This window comes from Zonotrichia albicollis, chromosome 7 (genome assembly GCF_047830755.1).
Source record: "Zonotrichia albicollis isolate bZonAlb1 chromosome 7, bZonAlb1.hap1, whole genome shotgun sequence".
Lineage (NCBI taxonomy): Eukaryota > Metazoa > Chordata > Aves > Passeriformes > Passerellidae > Zonotrichia > Zonotrichia albicollis.
In genome coordinates, this window is record NC_133825.1 from 39023124 (window position 1) to 39043374 (window position 20251).

General features: G+C 42.3%; 1 protein-coding gene across 1 annotated transcript in view; it reads right to left on the reverse strand.

Annotated features, from left to right (window-relative positions):
• Window positions 1-16633, reverse strand: part of COL17A1 (collagen type XVII alpha 1 chain) — a 38316-nt gene extending 21683 nt beyond the window's left edge. Inside the window, exons 1-16 of the mRNA XM_074545179.1 lie at window positions 16455-16633; window positions 12023-12088; window positions 11306-11350; window positions 10390-10488; window positions 8622-8759; window positions 8218-8265; window positions 7235-7270; window positions 5577-5624; window positions 5113-5256; window positions 3784-3927; window positions 3006-3077; window positions 2513-2596; window positions 2112-2177; window positions 997-1158; window positions 556-645; window positions 372-416 (exon numbers count right to left, since the gene is read on the reverse strand). Coding sequence (XP_074401280.1) covers window positions 372-416; window positions 556-645; window positions 997-1158; window positions 2112-2177; window positions 2513-2596; window positions 3006-3077; window positions 3784-3927; window positions 5113-5256; window positions 5577-5624; window positions 7235-7270; window positions 8218-8265; window positions 8622-8759; window positions 10390-10488; window positions 11306-11350; window positions 12023-12077 — 1276 coding nt within the window. The 5' untranslated portion in view covers window positions 12078-12088; window positions 16455-16633. The remainder of the gene's footprint in view (window positions 1-371; window positions 417-555; window positions 646-996; window positions 1159-2111; window positions 2178-2512; window positions 2597-3005; window positions 3078-3783; window positions 3928-5112; window positions 5257-5576; window positions 5625-7234; window positions 7271-8217; window positions 8266-8621; window positions 8760-10389; window positions 10489-11305; window positions 11351-12022; window positions 12089-16454) is intronic.
• Between the last annotated feature and the right edge of the window lie 3618 nt (window positions 16634-20251).

A 20251-nucleotide genomic window follows, 5' to 3' on the forward strand; every position in this document is an offset into this window, starting at 1 on the left:
TGTATTTTAAAATAACAGCTGGAAAACATGATCACATGAGTGTGAATTTTTTGTACAGATCTGAGCCATAAATGACAGCCATAGCCAGCATGGTCTGTCTGACCCTCTCTTCCCCATAAATCTGTCCCAGGAGCAGGACACAGCTGGACTGTCAGCTATCTGATTTTCTCTAGTCATGAAAAAATAACCCAACTGTCCACTTATCTACAATCAAATCACTGGTACCAATTTCTCTGGTAGCCTCCTGAAGATTCCCTCCCTCTCTCTGATTCATTGCTCAGAGACCACTCATGTCCCTCATGAACAATTGTTTTTTTTGTGTACTGTGCTTTGGTGCTTCTTCCAATGAAAGTCTGAGTGGCATCACTTACCTGCATAAGTTTCTTTGTCCCGTTTTGGCATGGATTTCAGCCCTCCTGTTTTAACAACAGTAAAAGAAGTTTTACGAGTCTTTCTGTGCATGACAAAATTTAGAGTGTGGGCTTGAAAGGGGAAGGTAGTAATGGAGGCAGAAGGAGAAAGTTGTGTTGCACTTCCACAGGAACAAATTCTTACCATTTGCATCTGATTTTAGGCCAGTATCTGTAGTATAAGAGGAGGAAAATCCCTGCTTCTCTTTCTTCAAAGTATCTTCTCCAAAAGATCCTGAACAGGAACCAAATATAATTGGAAACATTACACCAGAAGTTAAACCAGGCCAATCTTCTTTCATTGGTAAAGGGGTATTTTTCTTGGGAAGACACAATAGCTCTCCCTGTCTAAACCAGATCTAGTTTTTTTTCTCTCAAAACTCTGAGCTTTGTGAAATATCCCAAGGCACACTCTGGAGCTTCAAAAGCAAAAGCCAGACCCAGGTTTCAGCTGGCATGGTTAAAAGCTGCCTGCCTGTCAGAGGTTCTTGTATGATGTAGGTGTAGTGCCCTGAACATTGAACTTCCCTTATGATCAGTTTCTGTGCCCTCAAAATAACCACATGTCCTGAACGAGGGATGTTACCTCCACTAAGGCCAGTGTTGGAAGCACTAAAGACTTTGCCAGTGTCCTTTGTCATGACCAAGAGCTCCATCTCCTTTGCAGGTGCCTTCTCCTTCTCCAGCAGCAGGAACTTGCAGTCTTTGCGCAGAATGTCGTCTCCCTGGGAACTCACAGCAGTTCCTCCTGCAATATTAGTAACAGATGGTAGAGAGGAGATGAGTGTGGGCCATTGAGCCCATAACTACAAGCCACATCACTTCTGTTCATAAAAACAGGTGGTCACATTGTGATTGGCGTTGCCAGTACAAAAAGAGCCCTGTAAGACACTGGCCACTAAAGGTAACAGGACAGCTGTGCAGGTCATTAGGTTTCTTTGGAGATGTGCATTTCACTAGCTGGGGAGGCCCTGCTGCCAGAAATGGGGAACATCTGGAATTCAATCATATGTAGAAGTGATTTGCTCAATGAGCTCTTTGCTCCTCAAGCACACTTCCTGTGGAGTCAGAGAAACTCATTCCATTACTCTAGCAGAACCTGGAGTAAATCTTTATTAGAAATGTTATCATAACTTCTGTGGTCTTGACATCTATTTTTAAGCCTTGTCTTTGGGAGTCCTTGGATTACAAGGCAAACTTGGCTTTCGTTACATACAGAGAAAAAAAGTGCAGTTTGTCACTCTCAGAATTGCAGAAAAGAACTGGAAAGGATGAATCCTGACTGTTCAAGGACAAAGGGCTTCTCTCATTAAAAAAAACATATTCTGGTCATGTATAAGTCAATTCCTTCATTTTTGAGTGGTTGAAGCTGAAACTGGTACAACTGCAAAATTATTTTTAAGAGCAACATTGCAAATGTTTTGGCTTCAAATAAAGTACAATTTCACACATGTCATCTTCTATCCAGCTTCCTGAGCTGAAATAGCTCAGAATTAAACAATCCAAATTATTGCAGAGAACTGAATGAAACCAGTTCATTTGCTCATTCTTAGATTCTGACTCTCTTTTTAGAAAGGTACTGGTAGGAGACTTGGCTAGTGACAAGTTATGCACCTGAGTGTCACTTACTAAGTCTCTAACTCATTTTTATGATATGCTTGTACGAGGCCATGCCTAAACACCTGTGAATGACAGACTCACCTGCTGAGGCAGACACACCAGTACTTGCCATGGTGTTGCTCTGAGAAGTGTTCTTCATTCCATATGCTGCAAAGAAGAAATTCAACAATGACTGAGATGAAGGATAACAAGGGATCTACACACATCAAAATATTTAGAAAATCTGTTCTCATTCAGTGTTCCTAGGACAACTCAAACAACCAAGGGTTTCCCCAGCAAGCAAATTTCTAGTGCATCAGCAATGGGAGCTGTTCCTGCACATGCACAGCAGAGGAAATGTCCCTCAATATCTCTTCATACCACACTGTGCCACACAAGAAAATGATGAGGAGGCCTCTGTCAAGATGAACCTTCTAATCACTACAAAAAAGGTGGGAGAAGGAAGCGCACATTGGTGACCCTCACACTTTCTCTAGGCTTACTTTGTTGCTGACTTGCAGAGACTGCTGTAGCATTCTGGGTTGCAGAAGAAGAGCTTGGAGACAGGTTGTTTTGAACTCCAAATACTGCAAAGAAAAGCATTGCAATGAGGGTTATATGAGTCCTGCAGTGCAGGTGGCATTCTGGTTAAAACCCAAACAAAACCAGTGACACAAAAATAATGATCTCTCCCAACAAATTTCACCAGCTTTCTGGAAGCACCACAGGCCTTACAACAAAATGTCTTGTAACTTAGTTCACCTTGCTGTATTGTTATTGTTGGCTCAGGACAATCATGGCAACCATTTTAAAACATTATCTCGAGTTACATTGTGAGGTCTCTTGGCTGCATGGACATTTCTGCAGGTGGGGAAAAGAGCTGCTGACACTCAGATGAGGGATAGGAGAGGAACTGGTATATTGGTATTATTGCACTGTAGTTGTCAGTGCCAGAAATGCAGTGCTGTCAAAGTGTGAAGGGAAGAAAAATCTGACCTGTAGAGGAAGAGCTCAGGCCTGCATTCAGAGTATGATTGCTGGGAGCCAGGTTATTTGGAACACCAAAAACTGCAAAAAGAAGTGAAATGTTATTACTGCTCTCAAATCTAGCACCCAAAGGTCAATGGCACAGTCCCAGAAATTAAGAGTCAACTTGGAAATGCAACTAATGATAATGCACAATAATTGCACAGAGGAAAAATCTTGACAATAATAATAATCACACTTTTACTGAACTGACACAGGCAAAAAATCCTGCCTCAGACAAGACGAGATCATGTGACAGTGAGAGAAAGTAAAGCTTTAAATAATATTTCATCATAAAGCTTCTTGTGGTTTTTCTCTGCGACTGGGGAATGTGGAATCCCTGGCATTTAGAAATGGGCCTCACCAGGTGTAAGAACACACAAAACTTACTCATAATATCTTTAGTATATGAGCCATTCTTACAACGGGCCAGGATAATCCAATATTAGTTTGAATCTAAACTGGTTTTTATAGGGAATGTGAGGTTGACCTCTTTTATAAAGATGACATCAAAATTTAATGACAGTCACAGAGCCAGGACAATAAATCTCACACAGAAGGATTTTGAGATAGATTCAGTGTAGAAGCAGAGAGCACCAAATGACAGAAAACCAGAGAAAATTCAAGCATATCCCTTGCCATTTTGATTATTCCATCATTTTAGCTTGTGCTGAGTAAAAAAAACATGCTTTTGACCCAGTTTCAGGATAGTTCCATCCTTCAAACCTGGGCAATCCAGGGAGCATACCTGATCCTGTAGAGTGAGACATGGCATTGATCAAGGAAGAGCTGTTATGGTATCCACCAAGGGAAGAGCCAGCAGGCAGAGTGGAGGACCACATGTATGAAGGGAGGGCAGTATTCAGTATGGTTGTGTCATATGTCCCTGACACTGAAAAAACCAAGCAGATAGAAGTGGTTTTCAACAAGGCCAGGCTTGTGGCTTAGCATACACTGCAGGTTTATAGGGCAAACAACTTACATTTCAATTACCCTTGCAGAGTCAACTCAATAACACCAGGTTAGCATGGTGTAACTGACCTCAAACATCAGCTGATTACAGCCCACACAAATTTTAACCAATGGAATATAGATTGACAGCATGATCATTCACAGAACACCTTGAAGAGATTTCATTGTTCATAGATGGTATGGTACCAGAATAAACCATCCCAGTCTGCCATTCCATTAATAAATCACCCTGGGCCATGGGATGTATGACTTTTGCTTCCCAAATGTCTCTGACTGGTTCACTAGTGTACTGGACTAAAATTCTATTTTAGACAGGATTGGAGCTCTGAGTAAGACAAAAGATATTGTTTTTAGACATTGATGGAAGACAATGGAATCCTCAAGCCCTGTTGTGAGGTGTATAAATAACTAAAAAAGGTTGTAGTATTTTAAGTACCACTTCAGTTATAGAGTCACAAAATGGTTTGCGATTAAAGGGACCTCAAGGATCATCTAGTTCCAACCTCCTGCTATAGGGAGGGACACCTTGCACTAGACCAAGTTGTTGAAAGTCCCATCCATTCTGGCCTGGAACACTTCCAGTGATGGGGTATCCACAACTTCTCTGGGCAACCTGTGCCAGTGCCTCATCACTCTCAAAGTAAAGAATTTCTTCCTAACATCTATTAAAGCCTTCCCTCTTTCAGTTTGAAGCCATTCCCCCTTGTCTTCTCATGCAGTTCCTGATGAGTTATTATGAAATGGAATGGCTAATAAATCACTCACTGAAATGTTGTCTTCAGTCCTATCTCTCTGTCTCACTTGGAGATAAGAGATCAAATCACTCTCAGACACATTTACTTAGAGCTCTTATCTCTGCTAGAAATACCTCTGAACTGAAACTGGTGGCAGAAAGAATGGACTCATTTATTTGGAGATTAGACTAGTCCCTATAAAGACACCCAAGATGACTCTTGTTACAGCAATACCTGGACAGTCTTTCAGCATTCTGACCCTTTTTCTGTACAGGAACACCATGTACTCTTATCTGAACGGTCTTAACAACTGAGTACTTTTTATGGCAAATGCTGTTTGGAATGAGTGCAACATTGCTAATGCCAAGTACCTGACTGAGAGCTCTCAGTGACCATCTTTGTCTCCACCACGGCCTTTTTCGGTATCGGGAGGGTACCAGATGATGACCGAGTAGGGCTGCAGCTGGCAGATCGACTTCCCTTCAGCAAACGTTTCACATCATCCAACTCTGTCCCTAGCAGGAAAAGCAAATGTCTAAAGTCACCCAAAAGCCAGTGTTTCATTGTAATCCCGCTCTGGTTCTAAATAGTTCAGTGGAATTTATCTGCGTGTCTATGAAGTTGTTACTTTCTGGGGAGGGGCACTTAATGACAAACCTCTAGAGGATGTTTCTGGGACTAAGGAGCATTTTACATATTTGCAAGAGCATCACTTAACCCACAGCATGTTTCCTTGTCCAGAAAAGGGACTCAAATTAATGTTTTTAACAGGAAAAGTAATAACCCTAGCAGCAACACCCTCTACCTTATCCCCAATACCCCTGGAATAACTTACATCTGCCAGAGGGAGATGCACTCTGCAGTCGGACTCGTATTTCACTCTCTGGGAAGATAAAAAGCAGATCATGAATATGGAGAGAGATTCATTTGTGCCCTGGGCTGGGAATGAAACCTTAGGCTGAAGTGAATTCCTTCCTTCTTGCTGTTTATGTTCCACCTTGCTGTCTGACTGCTTAATCTGAGCAGTATTCATGGTCCATGCAAATTGGTAGCAAATGGGCTTGGGCAACTTTTTGTTTTGGGGCCACATTTTGCTGCTTTAAATTCCAGGGAATTACATTTCACTCATTGATGGCCTCTGATGAAGTCAATAATGTTGCTACTGTCAGATATACAGACGATCTAATTATGCAGTCCTCAATCACACTGATGTTTCCACTCATCACAGATATTATTTTCATTTTCCTTCTGAACAAAAAAATTAGAGAGCCAAAAGATGTTTAGTAAATACACAAATTCAGTACTACCTCTTGGGTACAACTGACATCTCTACAGTGGGCTGTATGATTCAGTCTCTTGCTACTTACTGACTTCTCTTTCAGCTCACTGAATGTAACCAGCCCAGTTTTCAGCCAACATTCTCACCAGGTACTCAATGCTATTGCCTTACTTTTACTGGACCTTTACTGTCCAGCACAAGAAATTACACAGTTAATGTGATTTGGCTGGGGTAAGCCTTTAAACTTGCCTCCCACAAGCAAAGTGGTCAGCCAGAACATGTGATACATGCTCCTCATGATGAAATCTGACAGTGCATGCACTAGAAAAGAAATACTATCTTGGCATTCATGTGGAGAAGATGATGGATTGGAATTATTTTCTGAAGTAATATGAGAAGCTGGACCTGATTCTCTGGTGCCTACTTTATTATGCATGGCCTAGTTCTGCTGGGAGTTCAGGTATGTAGTGTGCTAGAGGAGACGATCTGAGTGACGATCTGAGGCAGAATAATTGGGAATGTGACACTCTCCAGGAGGACTGTGCAAGACCATGCTGTGATTTATACCTACTGCTAAAATTAACTTGAATAAAGTGACATTATAGTTTCCTCTTCAAGCAACTGGAAACAGATACTATTTTCTTGGAGACCAAGATAATCCTTCTTTCCCCAACACTGTTAATAACTTATTAGAAGAGCTGAATGATTTAAACAATGCAGAGTTTTACAGTGAGCTGGCTACAGATCACAGTAAGTCTGCAATTTCCTCACCATCTCTTTACTATCAGCAGGAAATTATTTCAGGGTATGGCTTTATGGTTTGCAAGAGACAGATCACAGTAGGAGAAGCATGAATGCAATTACTGTAAATATGTCAGAGGCTGGTCCCAGAGCATGGATGGACTAAGGTTATTGTAGTGAACAGACAAGATGGAAGACCATGTTCTCACACATCCAGGTTTCCAAGAATATCTTCCTTTCTGACACAGTCCGAACTACCATGATGTTCACTAAGGTCAATTTTTACACTAAGCTTGTTTAAACAACTGCTTACAGATTAATAGTTCACATCTGAAATGGTGCAAATCCATGTACCTCATCTGACTGCTCCACACTTAAACTGGTGGATTCCAGCTGAAGAATAGGTCTATTTAACACACCTGAATTATGCTGAACTGAAAAAAGGAGGCTTCTCAAAGAACAGAATCACTCACCTCGACTTTGGCTTCTTCCTCTCGTAGAGGCAGATGCTGTGAACAGCAATGAAAGAAACACTGTATTAGTCTTTACTGCCTGTGACACCTCTGAAAATCAGTACACTGATCTTGCTCAGTGTGCTTACATTCAGGCAGTAACTTTTCTTGGAGCACAGCTGGAAGAACTGAACCATTAAATAATTTTTTTTTTATCAGTCCCCCTTTAGACCATAAGGTATTTTAAAGAATCAGTAGCACTTTTAGCCTTTTTGGATCAGATGCTGTTTCTTTTAATACAGGGAAATGCTGTTTGTAGATGGTGATGTCACATTTCAAATGGCAAAAAAGAAGTTAAGAGGCCTGTTGATCCCACTGACCAATGCTGCATATTGTGAAACCCTGCCTCATTCTATGAGCCAAAAGGTGACCTGATCATAATGTTTCACTACCTTCACTGAGTAAAATCAGCAGCTCAGAGTTTGGACAGGGCAAAACAACACCTGCTGACAGTGTTTAGTGCAAACATTGTCACTAAATATATCACTGAATAGCCACTTCATTTTTCCATATGCACTTGATGAAGTCTAGAAATGAGCTACCAGAAAAGTATATCCAGCAATGACTCAAAATCCCAAGAGTCTGGACTTTCTTGCTTGCAGCTGTTCTCTGAGCTATTCTAGAAGGGTGAAGGGAATGCTATGAAGCATCCCATGTCTGTCTTTTCCTGTCCATGTCCTATGTCATACAGGGAGCATCACAAAAGCAGCTGAGAGTAGCAGATACACAGTATTCACTATCTGTTTGAATATGATCAGCTAGAGACCTGACTTTCAGCTGTTAATGTAAATCCCACATAAATCCTGTGAAGAAGCTGCATGGTGGCCCAGTACAGAGGTAGCAAAGGTAGAGCAGGACACAGAAATGTGCAAAAAGCCCTTATAGTCATCAACTCACATGACCTTGCCATAACATTCAGAGGAGCAGCTCTAAAAAGGACATACCGAAATCTTTTCTGGGAAACTCAGGAGAAGAGTTGGCACTGGAGCTCCCTGCAAAGAACAGAAAAGTGTTCATTAATACTTTGTACAAGATCATTAAAAGCTTTCAAAACATGTCTTCCTGGCAACTACTTAATCTCAGTGGGCAGAAAACATTTCCATTAAAAAAAAAAAGAGCTATTCAGGTTTCACATGAAAGAGCTGCTAATGTCTTTCAACAAGAATATGCCACAACTCCTTTTAGGAATGAGCATTACTCCTAGGATAAATAGGACTTAATCATTAAATTGTGTCCCTGATGGTTTATTTCCTAAGAAAACCACAATGGGATTGGGGACAATTCTGCACTAATGTGACCTCAGAGTGCACTGCACATTGCCTCCCTCCTATGGCATGTTCTGTGATACCTTCATAGGCTGCATGGCGGCTGACATAGGTTTTTCTTTCAAATGTTGAGCCAGGTGATTTGGTGAGAGTAGAGCTGGGAGACTGGGCTTGTCTGTAGCTGGAGGATGATGATGTTGAATTCAATCTACCACTTCCACCTATGGGCAAAACAAAACACCCTCAGCAAATCGAAGTCCTGGTAGTACATTCTGGATGCCCGGGGTGCTTTATCTTACTGTCTTCTGAGCTGGACAAACTTGCACTGGTGTTTCACAACTAGAGATGGACAAGAACAATATCAGGGTCCAACTCTGGCTGTCCTCAGCATTCAGGGCAGAGAGGAGTATTGGTTATCACTGTATACAACTGTGTATTTATTTCAAAGCAAAACTTGTCAATGATTTGTATGAAACCAGGTTCTGGCCTAGGGTAATAGGGAACCATCTCCCCTGAGCAGGAACAAATTTAGCTCTGGATGATGCTGAGTTTTGGAAAGGATATAGATTCATTTGTTAACTCAAGCGTTATATGACATAGGCTACAAAAACTGTTCATACTCTTGCACAAAATCTAATGCTCGAGTATGATCAGGCTACAGCACAAAGGGATTGTTTACCCATCCCTACAAAAAGTGTGTTCTTTTGATCTCAACAGTGTTTTCATGCCAGCTTCCCCTCTAAGAGGACCTGTTTTGTTCTGTAACTTTCCTGTTTAATTCAGCAGAAAGAACTACTGTGCCAAGTAGGCCTCTGTTAGAGGCATTCTGCAAGAAAATGGGAAAGAAGAGACTACAGAATGCTCTCTGAAACTTCAAGAGCTCAGTGTCTCTGAAGTTCAGGTTATTTTCTCTTTTTCCACATACTGAAAAAAAAGATGATGGTAATCCTCCACGGTGCTCTGAGTTTGAAGCACTGGATTCAGTTCTCACATTGATGCCAGTCCAGACAATTAGCCCAACATCTGCAGTGGAGTTACTTCACTTGTGCCCTGAGGCAAAGTGATTCCACACTCTGGCCTTTAACTGGCATGCAGGTGTCTGTCAGATCTCTTTGGTATGGCTAACTCTCCCCTTGAGCTTCCAAAATGCACTTCACTCCCTTTGGTTTGTCAGTTCCCTTGGAGCACAGAGAATGTTTTCAGAGAGCTGTATAGTCAGTCCCACTGGGGACAGAGAAGCGTGCCATGTACCTGGCTAGGAATCTTAGTCTTTAGAAGCCTTTGCTATGACAACCTAAGAGCTGTGCAAAAAAAAAATGCTGTTAAAGAAATGGTTTTACAGAGTAGGCAGTACACAATGATTTAGCACATCCAGAAAATCTGGCAAAGTGTTCAAAGTGCTAAAGCCATGGGCACACAAACATAAGAAAACATTTTCTAGGAATTTCTTTAATAATATTCTACCCTCAACAAGATCAACAAAAAGATTAATCAAAACTGTCTTTAGAACAAAAATTTTCAGAAAGACTGTGATTTGGAAGAACTGAAAGAAGGGAAATACAGTTTCTGAATGACTTCTTAAAAACAGTAGGAATGAAATTTTTTGTTGTTGCTCTCCTGAAATTAAGTTTTCCCTGTGGAAAATGGGATTTTGTCATTTACTCACACATTCTCAAACCCACCTTTAGGGAAGGAATATCTTTGCTTTGTGTATGCATTTGGCACTTCTACTTTCACAACTCCTGTTTTCCTTGCCCCTGGCTCACCCTACTTCTCTGCCTTGAATCTCCTCAGCCCATTTCTGCTGCCTTTGCTCTCTGTCTCCTACTGGGCAGTGCTTTCCTTCCTTACTTGAGGTCACATGGCTGCTTCCATGGGTGTACGACCGCTTTTCCACTCCACTCCCTCCAGTGTGGGATGATGTTTTGAGCCCACTGCTGCTCCCTCCTTCTGAAAGAGATGAGCACAAAATGAAACATTCTCTCCAAGCAGGAGACAGGAAGAGCAAGGACACTGCAAGAGAAGGCAGGAGGGACCCAAAGTTGTCCATGCACTCGGTTACAAGTACAGCTTCATTTCTGGTGAGAGATCAGAGGTACAGGGAAGTACCTTGTCTGCAGAGCAGACAAGCATTCACACTCCACAGCCAGCGGGTTTGTAGTCAAGTTTTGCTTCATACACAGACTGACCCTCATCATAAATAAGATGATAATACAATTCCTTGCCAACTCAGCTGCAGCAAACCAATCAAGGATATGGTGGGATAAGAAGTGTGAAGGATTCTTCCCTATTTGGAGTTTGTACTTCTCTGCAGAGGTAGAAATGTCCTGTTACCTTTGATGTTACTGAAAACATTCACTCACTGTTGCCAACTGGGTAAGATGACAGGGAACTAATACACTGCAGCCCCAGCATTGGAACCTGCATACCCATCACTTTTGGTCCTTCTTCCCAAGAGACAATCACCACTGGAGACCCTATATCTGGACTTAAATCTTTGCAGAGTCTGGTCTTCTAGCCTAGTACACTATGTGGCTTTGTTTCTGACAATACCCAGACAGGTCCTCAAATACTACTCCTCTCCAGTAACAAGTGTTTTGGGAGAAAGGCATTTCTGAAAATTACATTCCTTTGGGTGCAGATCTTCATGCACTGAGATCTGCTGTAGCCAGGGGTTTATGGAAATAATGGATATAATGCAGACAAATAAACAGCATGAATAACAGAACACCAAGCAGATGCAATGCAATGACTGAGAATTACTTACTGGGTGGCAAGGATGTCAGTCTTGTGGTTACAGTCTCTGTAATAACTGAGGGAAGAAAGGATGTAGAATTAATGGCATGTTAATGTAGCCAAACTGGATCAATGTTCTACCTATTCTCCATGCAGAAGCATGACTTGTTCAAAGAAGATTGACTCATTTAAATAGAAGTCCCTAAAGACAACACTGCCTGGGGTTGTAGCTGTAGGCTCATTATCACACTATGCTGTGTTTCTTTGCTGGTCTTTCTAGCTCTGAATAAGAACATTACTGCCATGAAAGATTTTTTTCTGTACAAGATCCCTGTAAAATTTCTGGGCACTTCTGAACTGCAGCCATTGCTGTAACAGCAAAGCCCACACTTGTTAATTCTCATAAGGTCAGTAGAAAATTACCCAGTTTTACACAAAGCCACCTGACAATTTCTAGGCCACCCAGGGCGTTGATACCAGAAGTTGGAGCAACATCCCAATGTCTGCACTACTGGTTAGAAATGCTACCACAGGGAAATCAACTGGTTAAACAATCAGGTCATGATACACATCTCTAAATGTCTAATCTTGGCCCATTCTATTCCTTATTCTGACTTCAACACAGACTCCAGGGCCAGGAAGAGAATTTAGTTCTGGACCACTGGTCAGCATTTAATCCCTTACAGAAATGGCCATTCACTTCTTGGCTTTTTGGGTGTGATGTAAAAATTAAAAATCTCCTCCTTACGTCTTTCAGTTACTTCTGATCCATCTTGCCTCGTTTTCTTTGTTACAGAATCCATATCATTGCCACCTGCAAGGAAAACAGAAGGACAGCACTCAGAGCTCTGTGAAGAGTAAGAAATGACAACAGCTCCCCACAAATCCCACCACTTTCCTCACTTTGGATGGGGACTAGACTGCCTGGAAGATGTCTGTGACTGGGAGTTTACAGAGCCCTTCCAGAGCCATGTGATCATTACAGATGGACTGCCACACTGGATGCTGCACAAGGCAGCAGAGCCGAAACACCAGGAGGGGCTGTAAAGCCAACAGGTGAGATAGAGGCACTTGAAGCAAATCCACTCAGTGATGGAGTTTAGACCTGAATTAATAACCAGACTAGACTATATTATGGTCTCCAGGTTTGATGAAAACCAGTGGATCAAAACACTACTCCCACACATCTGTTCTGGGCAAGACTCAACAGCACAGGATTAACTGAGCAGGCAAAGCTGCAGGAGTAAGCTCCCTGCACCCTGCCAGTACTGCCAGAAAAGCCTCAGCAGAAATACTGCTGCTCTGCTAACAGAAATAGTGCATAATAGTGCAAAGCAGAAAAAACACCAGAGGTGCCTTTGAATGAGCTATTTTTGGCAGCAAGGAACTTAAGGTAGGAAGTGCTTTACCTTGTATTACAGGTAGTGCAGCAACAGTTTGGAGACCCTGTCTGTGGCTTTGGAATCTTATCTACTTTAATGCCAAATTCAGGTCAGTCTACACAGTGCTGGAATTGATGCTGTGAATGCTGTGTACATTTTTTCATTACCTGGATTCCTCTCTAGTCAAAATTATAATCTCTACCCAAGGTATGACTGCGTGCCACAAAAAAAACATGATTGTGAAAAAGAGACATCACCTAGAAAACACTTCTGTCAGAAGGAACCACACAATTGCTCACTCCTAGTCTTGCTAAGATAACATTTCATCTTGTGCAGCCACAAACAATGAGAAGGAAGATATTTTAATTTACACACAAGCTCACCATAGGCCAAAACTCTTCACCGGATTTGAAGTCTCCTCCTTTAAACTGAAGGCCCAGCTGTACCAAAACAGACACATTTAAGATGCTGAGTCTAAAAAAAACTTTGGGCAAAATCCCTTCCAAATTTTAAAGGCCAGCTTGATGCAGAAGCCAAGACCATGTCCCCCAGTTCTGTTAGATTTGAGTTTGATCCTCATGATTCCATTTGCTCTTCTGTAAACTGCAGCCCCCTTGATGTTACACTTGTACTGCCCAAGCACAAACACTGACACAAGGCAAGATGCAGCAGGGAATCTGCAGGAATATTCCACATTCAGAATAATTCTGTCCTTAACCAGCTCCTGTTATTCCCAGAGCTGGACAGGAACAATTTGAGTGGAGAAGGCACAGTACCAGGCAAGCCACTTTAGCCCCCATGAGAGACTCATCTGCACTTTGCAGAGAACACCACAGTGCCCACAGCCCTCACTCTGCACTGCTGACCCTGAGCTTGTCTAACAGCTCTGTAAGTGGAGCTCCTGAGGCCATATCCAAGTCCTGACACAACCTGGTGGCAGCAGGATGCTTGCTAACATTAGGGATTTCCAAGGGATTTTCCAGGGAGTTGATCCCAACACTTATGCAAGGCTTGATCTACATGCATTAGGAGAGTTCCTCCTCCAGCAGGGTAACAGTCCCCTGCAACAGAAGGGTTTCTGGTCATTCACTCCAAGAAAAGGCATTATCTCTGCAACTCTTCCTTACTGCATCAACAGTGGAAGTGTCTTTCAAGCTCTCTCCCTAAAACCAGATGCTGGAAGCTGCTGTCTAGATGCCAGCACTGTTGGCTTTATCAGTGTTTTTGGCAAGGAGCACAAATTGTATTTGGAAACTGCTTTCCTACTGCTTTGTAGAACTCCACTTTCTCTCTGCTGTTGGGAGGTGGTGCTGGTTATGGGTGCTGGAAGAGGCTAGCACAGCCATGGAGTGAATGCATCTTCTGCATCTTTGCCCTCCCTTGAGAAAGCAAAGTATCTTGCTGTGATATCAATTATGAAAAAAAAGAAGTTTAAAGTCCATTTTTGGAGCCATGCATGCCACAGTCCAGCCCCAGCACACAGTGCCTGTGCATGTGTGCTTGGCACATGGGTGCCAGCAGACTGACTGTGCTGCATTTCCATTGCCTGCCAGACCTGACTCATCTCCCAGGCTCCTCTCTGGAGTCACAAAGGCATAGCTGGGGGCTATGTCTGTGCCACAGCAACAGCGCTGTTGAATCAGAGAAGTCATCTGCAGTCATCTCAGAGCAACAAGCAGCAACTTGTGGAGTCACTCAAACAGTGCAGGCAGGTAAGGCAGCAACACTATGGCCCCTTCTACATAAGCCAGGGGCTGTGGTGTGCTTGTGGCACCCACAGAAACCCAGAACTTGCAGCCATTGCTGGCACTCAGAACCAGGAGAGGTGTGGCACTGCCACACTTGTGCAGGCTGCTTCTTCTCTGAACAGCATTGAAACCAGGATAGTAACAACTGCCCAGCACTGCCAGATGTGCTCAGATCTGTGCTTTCCACAAAAGCCTGACAATGCAGGGTAACTCTTGCATCTCCTGTTCCACTTTGCTGCAGTGCAACACTGGCAAGGACACTAAGCTGTTCTGATATTGGACATTCAATCCTCTCTTATCATTTTAGAATCTAGGTATTGTATGCAATGGTAATAAAGTTTATTACTGATATCTTTCAAAGGGGAGTGGAATAACCACAAAGGTGTCCTTTGGTGGAAAAATAAAAGCAAGCACATTTCAGATACTTTGATCCCTCCACAATGATCTCCCAGTTTTCATCTCACAATGCTGTTGTACTCACAGCACATCCTTTCAGCTCTCTCCAGAGGTTCCTGCTGTGAGACACTCCATTAGGAGGAAGAGGCACCTGCAGGTGCTGAGATTAATAATATTTAATGTCAGCAGAACCTTTTGATCATAAATACTCTGACACTCAGCAGATGTCTCCAAATGATACTACTGACTATGCCTCCCACCATATCACCTGTCTTTTAGGTGCCTCTTCCTCTTAACCAAGACTTTTCCTGCCACTGGCCTGGAACTAAAACTGGTTAAAAACGATCCCGTAGCTCTTTTGATCCCACAGACTGGGAATTTGATCTTCTTGTTCTGCTGCAAAAGCTGTTACTTTCAAGTCATTTTAACAAAACCAACACAGTCAGAATTGAATAAACCAAATCATTCTTCCAAGCCTGCTGATTTTGTTGGCTGAAATGATGCAAATTCCGGGGAAGCAGGTTAGATGCCCAGCCAAAGCTTGGTCATGCTGTACAAACCAAATTGTGCCCTGCCTGCAGCCTGTCCCGGCTTCTTTGACACCAATATGTGCTCACATCTCAGAGCACAAGCAACAGCGCTGCCCAGACTTCACTCTGCTCTGCCAGACACCTTTCCTTTCAAAAATATGTCCTTGCCATCTCTATTTAACTGTGCTGCTGAAAAAGAAATAGGCCATTCTGACCTGCACCAACTTCTTGGCTCTGGCACAGAAAAGGAGACAAACAATTTGGTATTAATGAAAAAAGTGTTTGCAGAATGGGACAGATCTGCTGTCACCATTTCACACAAGAAGGAACTAGTCACGGAAAAGCACCTTCTCTAAAGTCACTCAAGTCAGTCTAAAGACAGAAAAAGGCAAATCTTTTACTTTATGCCACTACAGTCAAACTGCTGGACTTGCTGTAGAAAGGATTCAAACTGATTCTCAAATCATACTCTTCTGACTTACTGTGACCAAAACACCTCATAATTTTCATGACAAAAATACAGCACACAATACACAATCAATGAGTCACTGCTGATAACAAGCTCACTTCTTTGAGACAAAGCAGTTTGCCCATGGCAACACAAACTTTCACTCAGAAGCAGTTCTAGGCATTCTCACAACTAGAGATTTATTCCTTAATATTACACCATGCACCCAACATCTGATGCTCCAATTTACAATCACTACTCCTCTAGCATATTCCAGCTCTGCTCACTTTTAAAAACAGCCAACAGATGATCTGCATTTCACCATTCTGGTACCCTTATGTAACAGAAAAATTCAGCTAAACTTTATAGATTTTGCAGTCGTTTCACAAAACACATTAACAATGTATCCATAACTTGGCTTCACACTTGGTTTCTCCCAGCAGGTAAACTCCTTTCACTGGATACTCAATTCAAATGAGTAGTATTCACTGACAAACAGAAACCCACAATGATCCAGCCCTTAAGCAAATTTGTTTTTATATTGTATTCCCCATATCAAAATGTAACACCTGCTTTATCCTGTCTGAAAAGTCAGCCTTGCTCTTAAAGGAATCTGGAAGACAAAATAAAGGATACCTTTTTCTGCCTTTTTTTTTTTTTTAGTAATGTAACTTACCTGCAGTGCTTTGGTTACTGAAATGAAAATCTTTTTTTTTCTCCTCAACTGCTTCCCTTCTATCAAAAATTTGCCACCTGCACTTTATATCATGTCCTTCCAAAGGTGTGTGGAACCTGAGTGATCATCCAAAAATGTTCACCTCTTCTTTATTTCTCCTGTTTTATTCTCGCCCTTCTCTTGCTTTTCTATTCCCGAGCTCTTATACAAGTCCCAACAAAGGCGTGTCGTGGTTTCCTGCCTCACCCTAACCTTCAAATTATCTGACACTCACTGAAAAAAAAGATCTGCCTCCAGGAATCAAACTTTATTGAAAGTAAAACTGCTCCTTCCTATTCACTCAGGTAGATTAACTATTAAGATCCCAAAGGTATAAAGGTTTATGCCAGGGAATGTGAACAGGTCTAGCAGTACTTTCTGATACATGATCTAATACCTGTTTGGGAATTTTCTTGCAGGAGATTACACAGCACTTGCTGATGCCACTGCAAAGCTGCCTGCAAGTTAAGCATATTCTGCTGCTTGCAAATACAGCAGGCTGAAGTACCAGCTATGACAAACTGGCTGAAAACACCTTAAGTCAGGGATCTGAAGTGTTTTGCCAACCCCACAGATATTTATCTCTGTTCAGAAGAAGCAATATTAATAAGTAAAAATACACCAAATTAAGTAAGAAACAAAATTTCTTCCATGAATACTACCTGCAAACTTCTCACTGCATAGAAACTGAAGCACAAGAGCAGCTATGGTAGGTTAGAGCAAACCTGCATCCAGCTCAGGACCCTGCTTTCTTAGCACAGCTCATTGTAACAGCTCTGGGAACACCAGCTGAACAGGACAAACACATGCAGATTTTTTCCTGGTGTACAGAATCAAAAGTGACAGCACTGCAGTCATTCTTTGACAGATGGCTTTCCATTAGTTTGTTCAATTAGTTTTTGAATCTGTACATTTTATATGTACAGTGTACTACAGCAAAGATTTTATAGCTTAACTATACCTAGTGTAAATATTTTCCCTCCTACTGAACATAACAGTGCCATTCACTGCCCTGTGCTTCTTGTAAGAATCAGAATTCACCTTGGCTTTTCCCACCCTACAGATTTTGACAGATTTGTTCTGCTGAATAGGAAAGAAGTTAACACTTCATGGGGATTTTTGCCCAGAACTTTTGAAGGGGTGTAGCCTTGTACTGTCAAGATAGCATCCCATTCTTTTAAGTCCCATATTGGAAATTTCCAAAGGTGTGTAGGGACATGGCTGCTCTACAGCCCTGCACTCCACTCTAAAGGCTATGCCCTGTGTTTTTGATGGGGATCAGGACCTTTTCAGAATTGATAATCCATCTCGTAATCCCAGACCTTGTACTTATATTTATCTTTAGTCAGGTATTTATGCAGCATAATTTTTTTCCTGCATGCAGGAAGCAGCTATTACTGTGCTTCTGGAACACTAATCAAAGAACACTTAGTTGTCTAAACAAGCTGCATCTGGTAATTAAGTCATTTAGAGGTGTAGAACTCAGCCTGAGACCGGGTCAAACTGCACTTGGCTTTAAACCTTGACCAAAAGGATAAAAGTGGCTTTAGCTTTCTGAGCTTCATGCCCTTTGAACATGACACAAAACTGTCCTCTTGTCATCAACTGCACCTAAAACCTGCACTTCATTCAACTTATTCTACATTCACTTTCAGACAATCCAGTGTGTGCATCAGACACACACATTGTTCAAGGAAACACGGCACTGAAAGCACTGGAATGTTCTAGCTCTGTAAAATCTATCAGTATGAGGGAGACTTACTGGAATGGCACACAGACTTCACTGGAGCGAGAGACAGGCCCTCACATTTTCAGACAAAGTTCTCAGGATTGGAGAAATTTCCACCCTCCTTTACCTCTGTCTACCAGGTTTTGTTAATGTATAAACAAAATGAAGCCATCACAATTTTGATAAAATAAGAAAATTACAGTATTTTCATCCCTGCAATGTTGAGACAAAGATCCTGGTTTAATGTTTATTATGAACAAGGTGCTCAAGGAGCATTTCTTCATGAGACATTTGGCCAATTTCTCACCGGAAAGTTAAAGAAGGCAGAGGTAAGAGTATAACATGAAGGTGATTTAAAAGGAAACTGAAAATAAATCACATCTTGAGAACTGACCTCATATTTCACAGGACAATACAAGATAAGATAGTGTTGAGTATGCTGCCAGCTGAAACCCATTGATTAGGTCACTCAGGTCCCTGCTGGGCAAGTGTCAACATCAATGATATAATTTAGAGAGGTCCTGAGCTGTTCACAGCTTTGACTGAAGTCAGTGATGGTCAGATATTCAGAGCACTGTAAGCCAGGTGTCTAATGGCAGAGTGCAAAGAATTGCAGCAAACCCAGCTTCAGGTCATCAGCTGCCACTCCTGCACTAACAGTGGTGTGTGGGCTGGTGGTTAGAGCAGAGGAGGCACTGTGAGCTCCTTCTGGAGTAACAATCACCATCATTCCATCCCCCACCTGTCCTGCTCAATTTTGATTGTAGAAGCCATAGAAGTCTGCTGAGGTGGAGACATATTCCTGTTGAGTGTACCTGGGAATGTTCTACCAGCTGCAGTTTGCTGCCTTTCCTGCTCCCAGTACAAGAAGTTGCAGAGACACTGAGCTTTCATCAATGTCTTGGTCTGGCAGTTAGAGACATCAAATCTCAGTTGAAGACAGCACCATTTTCCTGGTGAAAGACGCTCAAAGAATTTACAGCACCTGATGCTTGCACTGAAAAAGTTAAGAAGATGAGGCAGAGCTCTGCACAGTCACTGCTCCTGGAGCTGGGCTGTGCTACAACACATCTGAATCACTTCTTACTCTGCAAGGGAAGTCCAGTATAAAGGTTCTCAAAGCTGAACCAGCTTTTGTTTTGTTGTGGCCATTCTCTAAAAGCTTGAGGTGTGTTCATGGTTTAGAAGCAGACAAGTTATGGTAACTTGTCACCTTCAAAGGAAGCTGTGGAGAAATGAATAAGGTGCACATTGGTCTGATAATTCTGTCTTGATTGGAACATAAATTACACAACTCGTGAATCAGCCAAGAAGCTGATTGGAATAGTGCAGGCCCACACAAGGATGGTTTGCACAAGGAAGAAGAAACCACACCTATTTCTATATAGCAACTGTAGTTCCCTCCATGCCTTGGTTTTATACAAGGCAGCCACTGAACCAACCGGAGCCTCTTGAGTCACCCCTTGACTCAATGCCCCGAGTCCATGGTTCGCACATCACTTGGGAAACTCACTGTGAGTAACCTCGGGCATGAATAAAAGCCTTGCTGGGAACTGATCATCTTTTCTGGGGTGCAGGAAGGTGAATAATGTCAGCATACAAAAAAACCTTGCTAACTCCATCTCTCAGGTCTCAGGGTACTTCAGTGACCAAGAGTCTTGGCTGTTTGTACTCATTAATACCAAGACTGTACAGCTAAGGTCTGCCTTTCCTCTCTCCTTCTGGCCTTATATAGCATTCCACATGGCTTCTCAGTGCAAACAATAAATAACAATATTTATTATAAATTTATACCTTCATATTATGGAGTATTATAGAACACAGCTCCTCAACAGTGCAGGACAAACTGAACTGTACTGGTCCCGAGAGGTGGGGCTGGACTGTTCTGCTGGGCCACAGCAACTGGGAGGAAGTTGCTGAAGACTTGGGCTTGCTGCTCTTTTTATCACCATGTAGACAGGAGGAGTGGGTCTGTCCAGCAGCTGGAGACAGCTGTGCATCTCTGCTCAGAGACAAGTTTGTACAGACA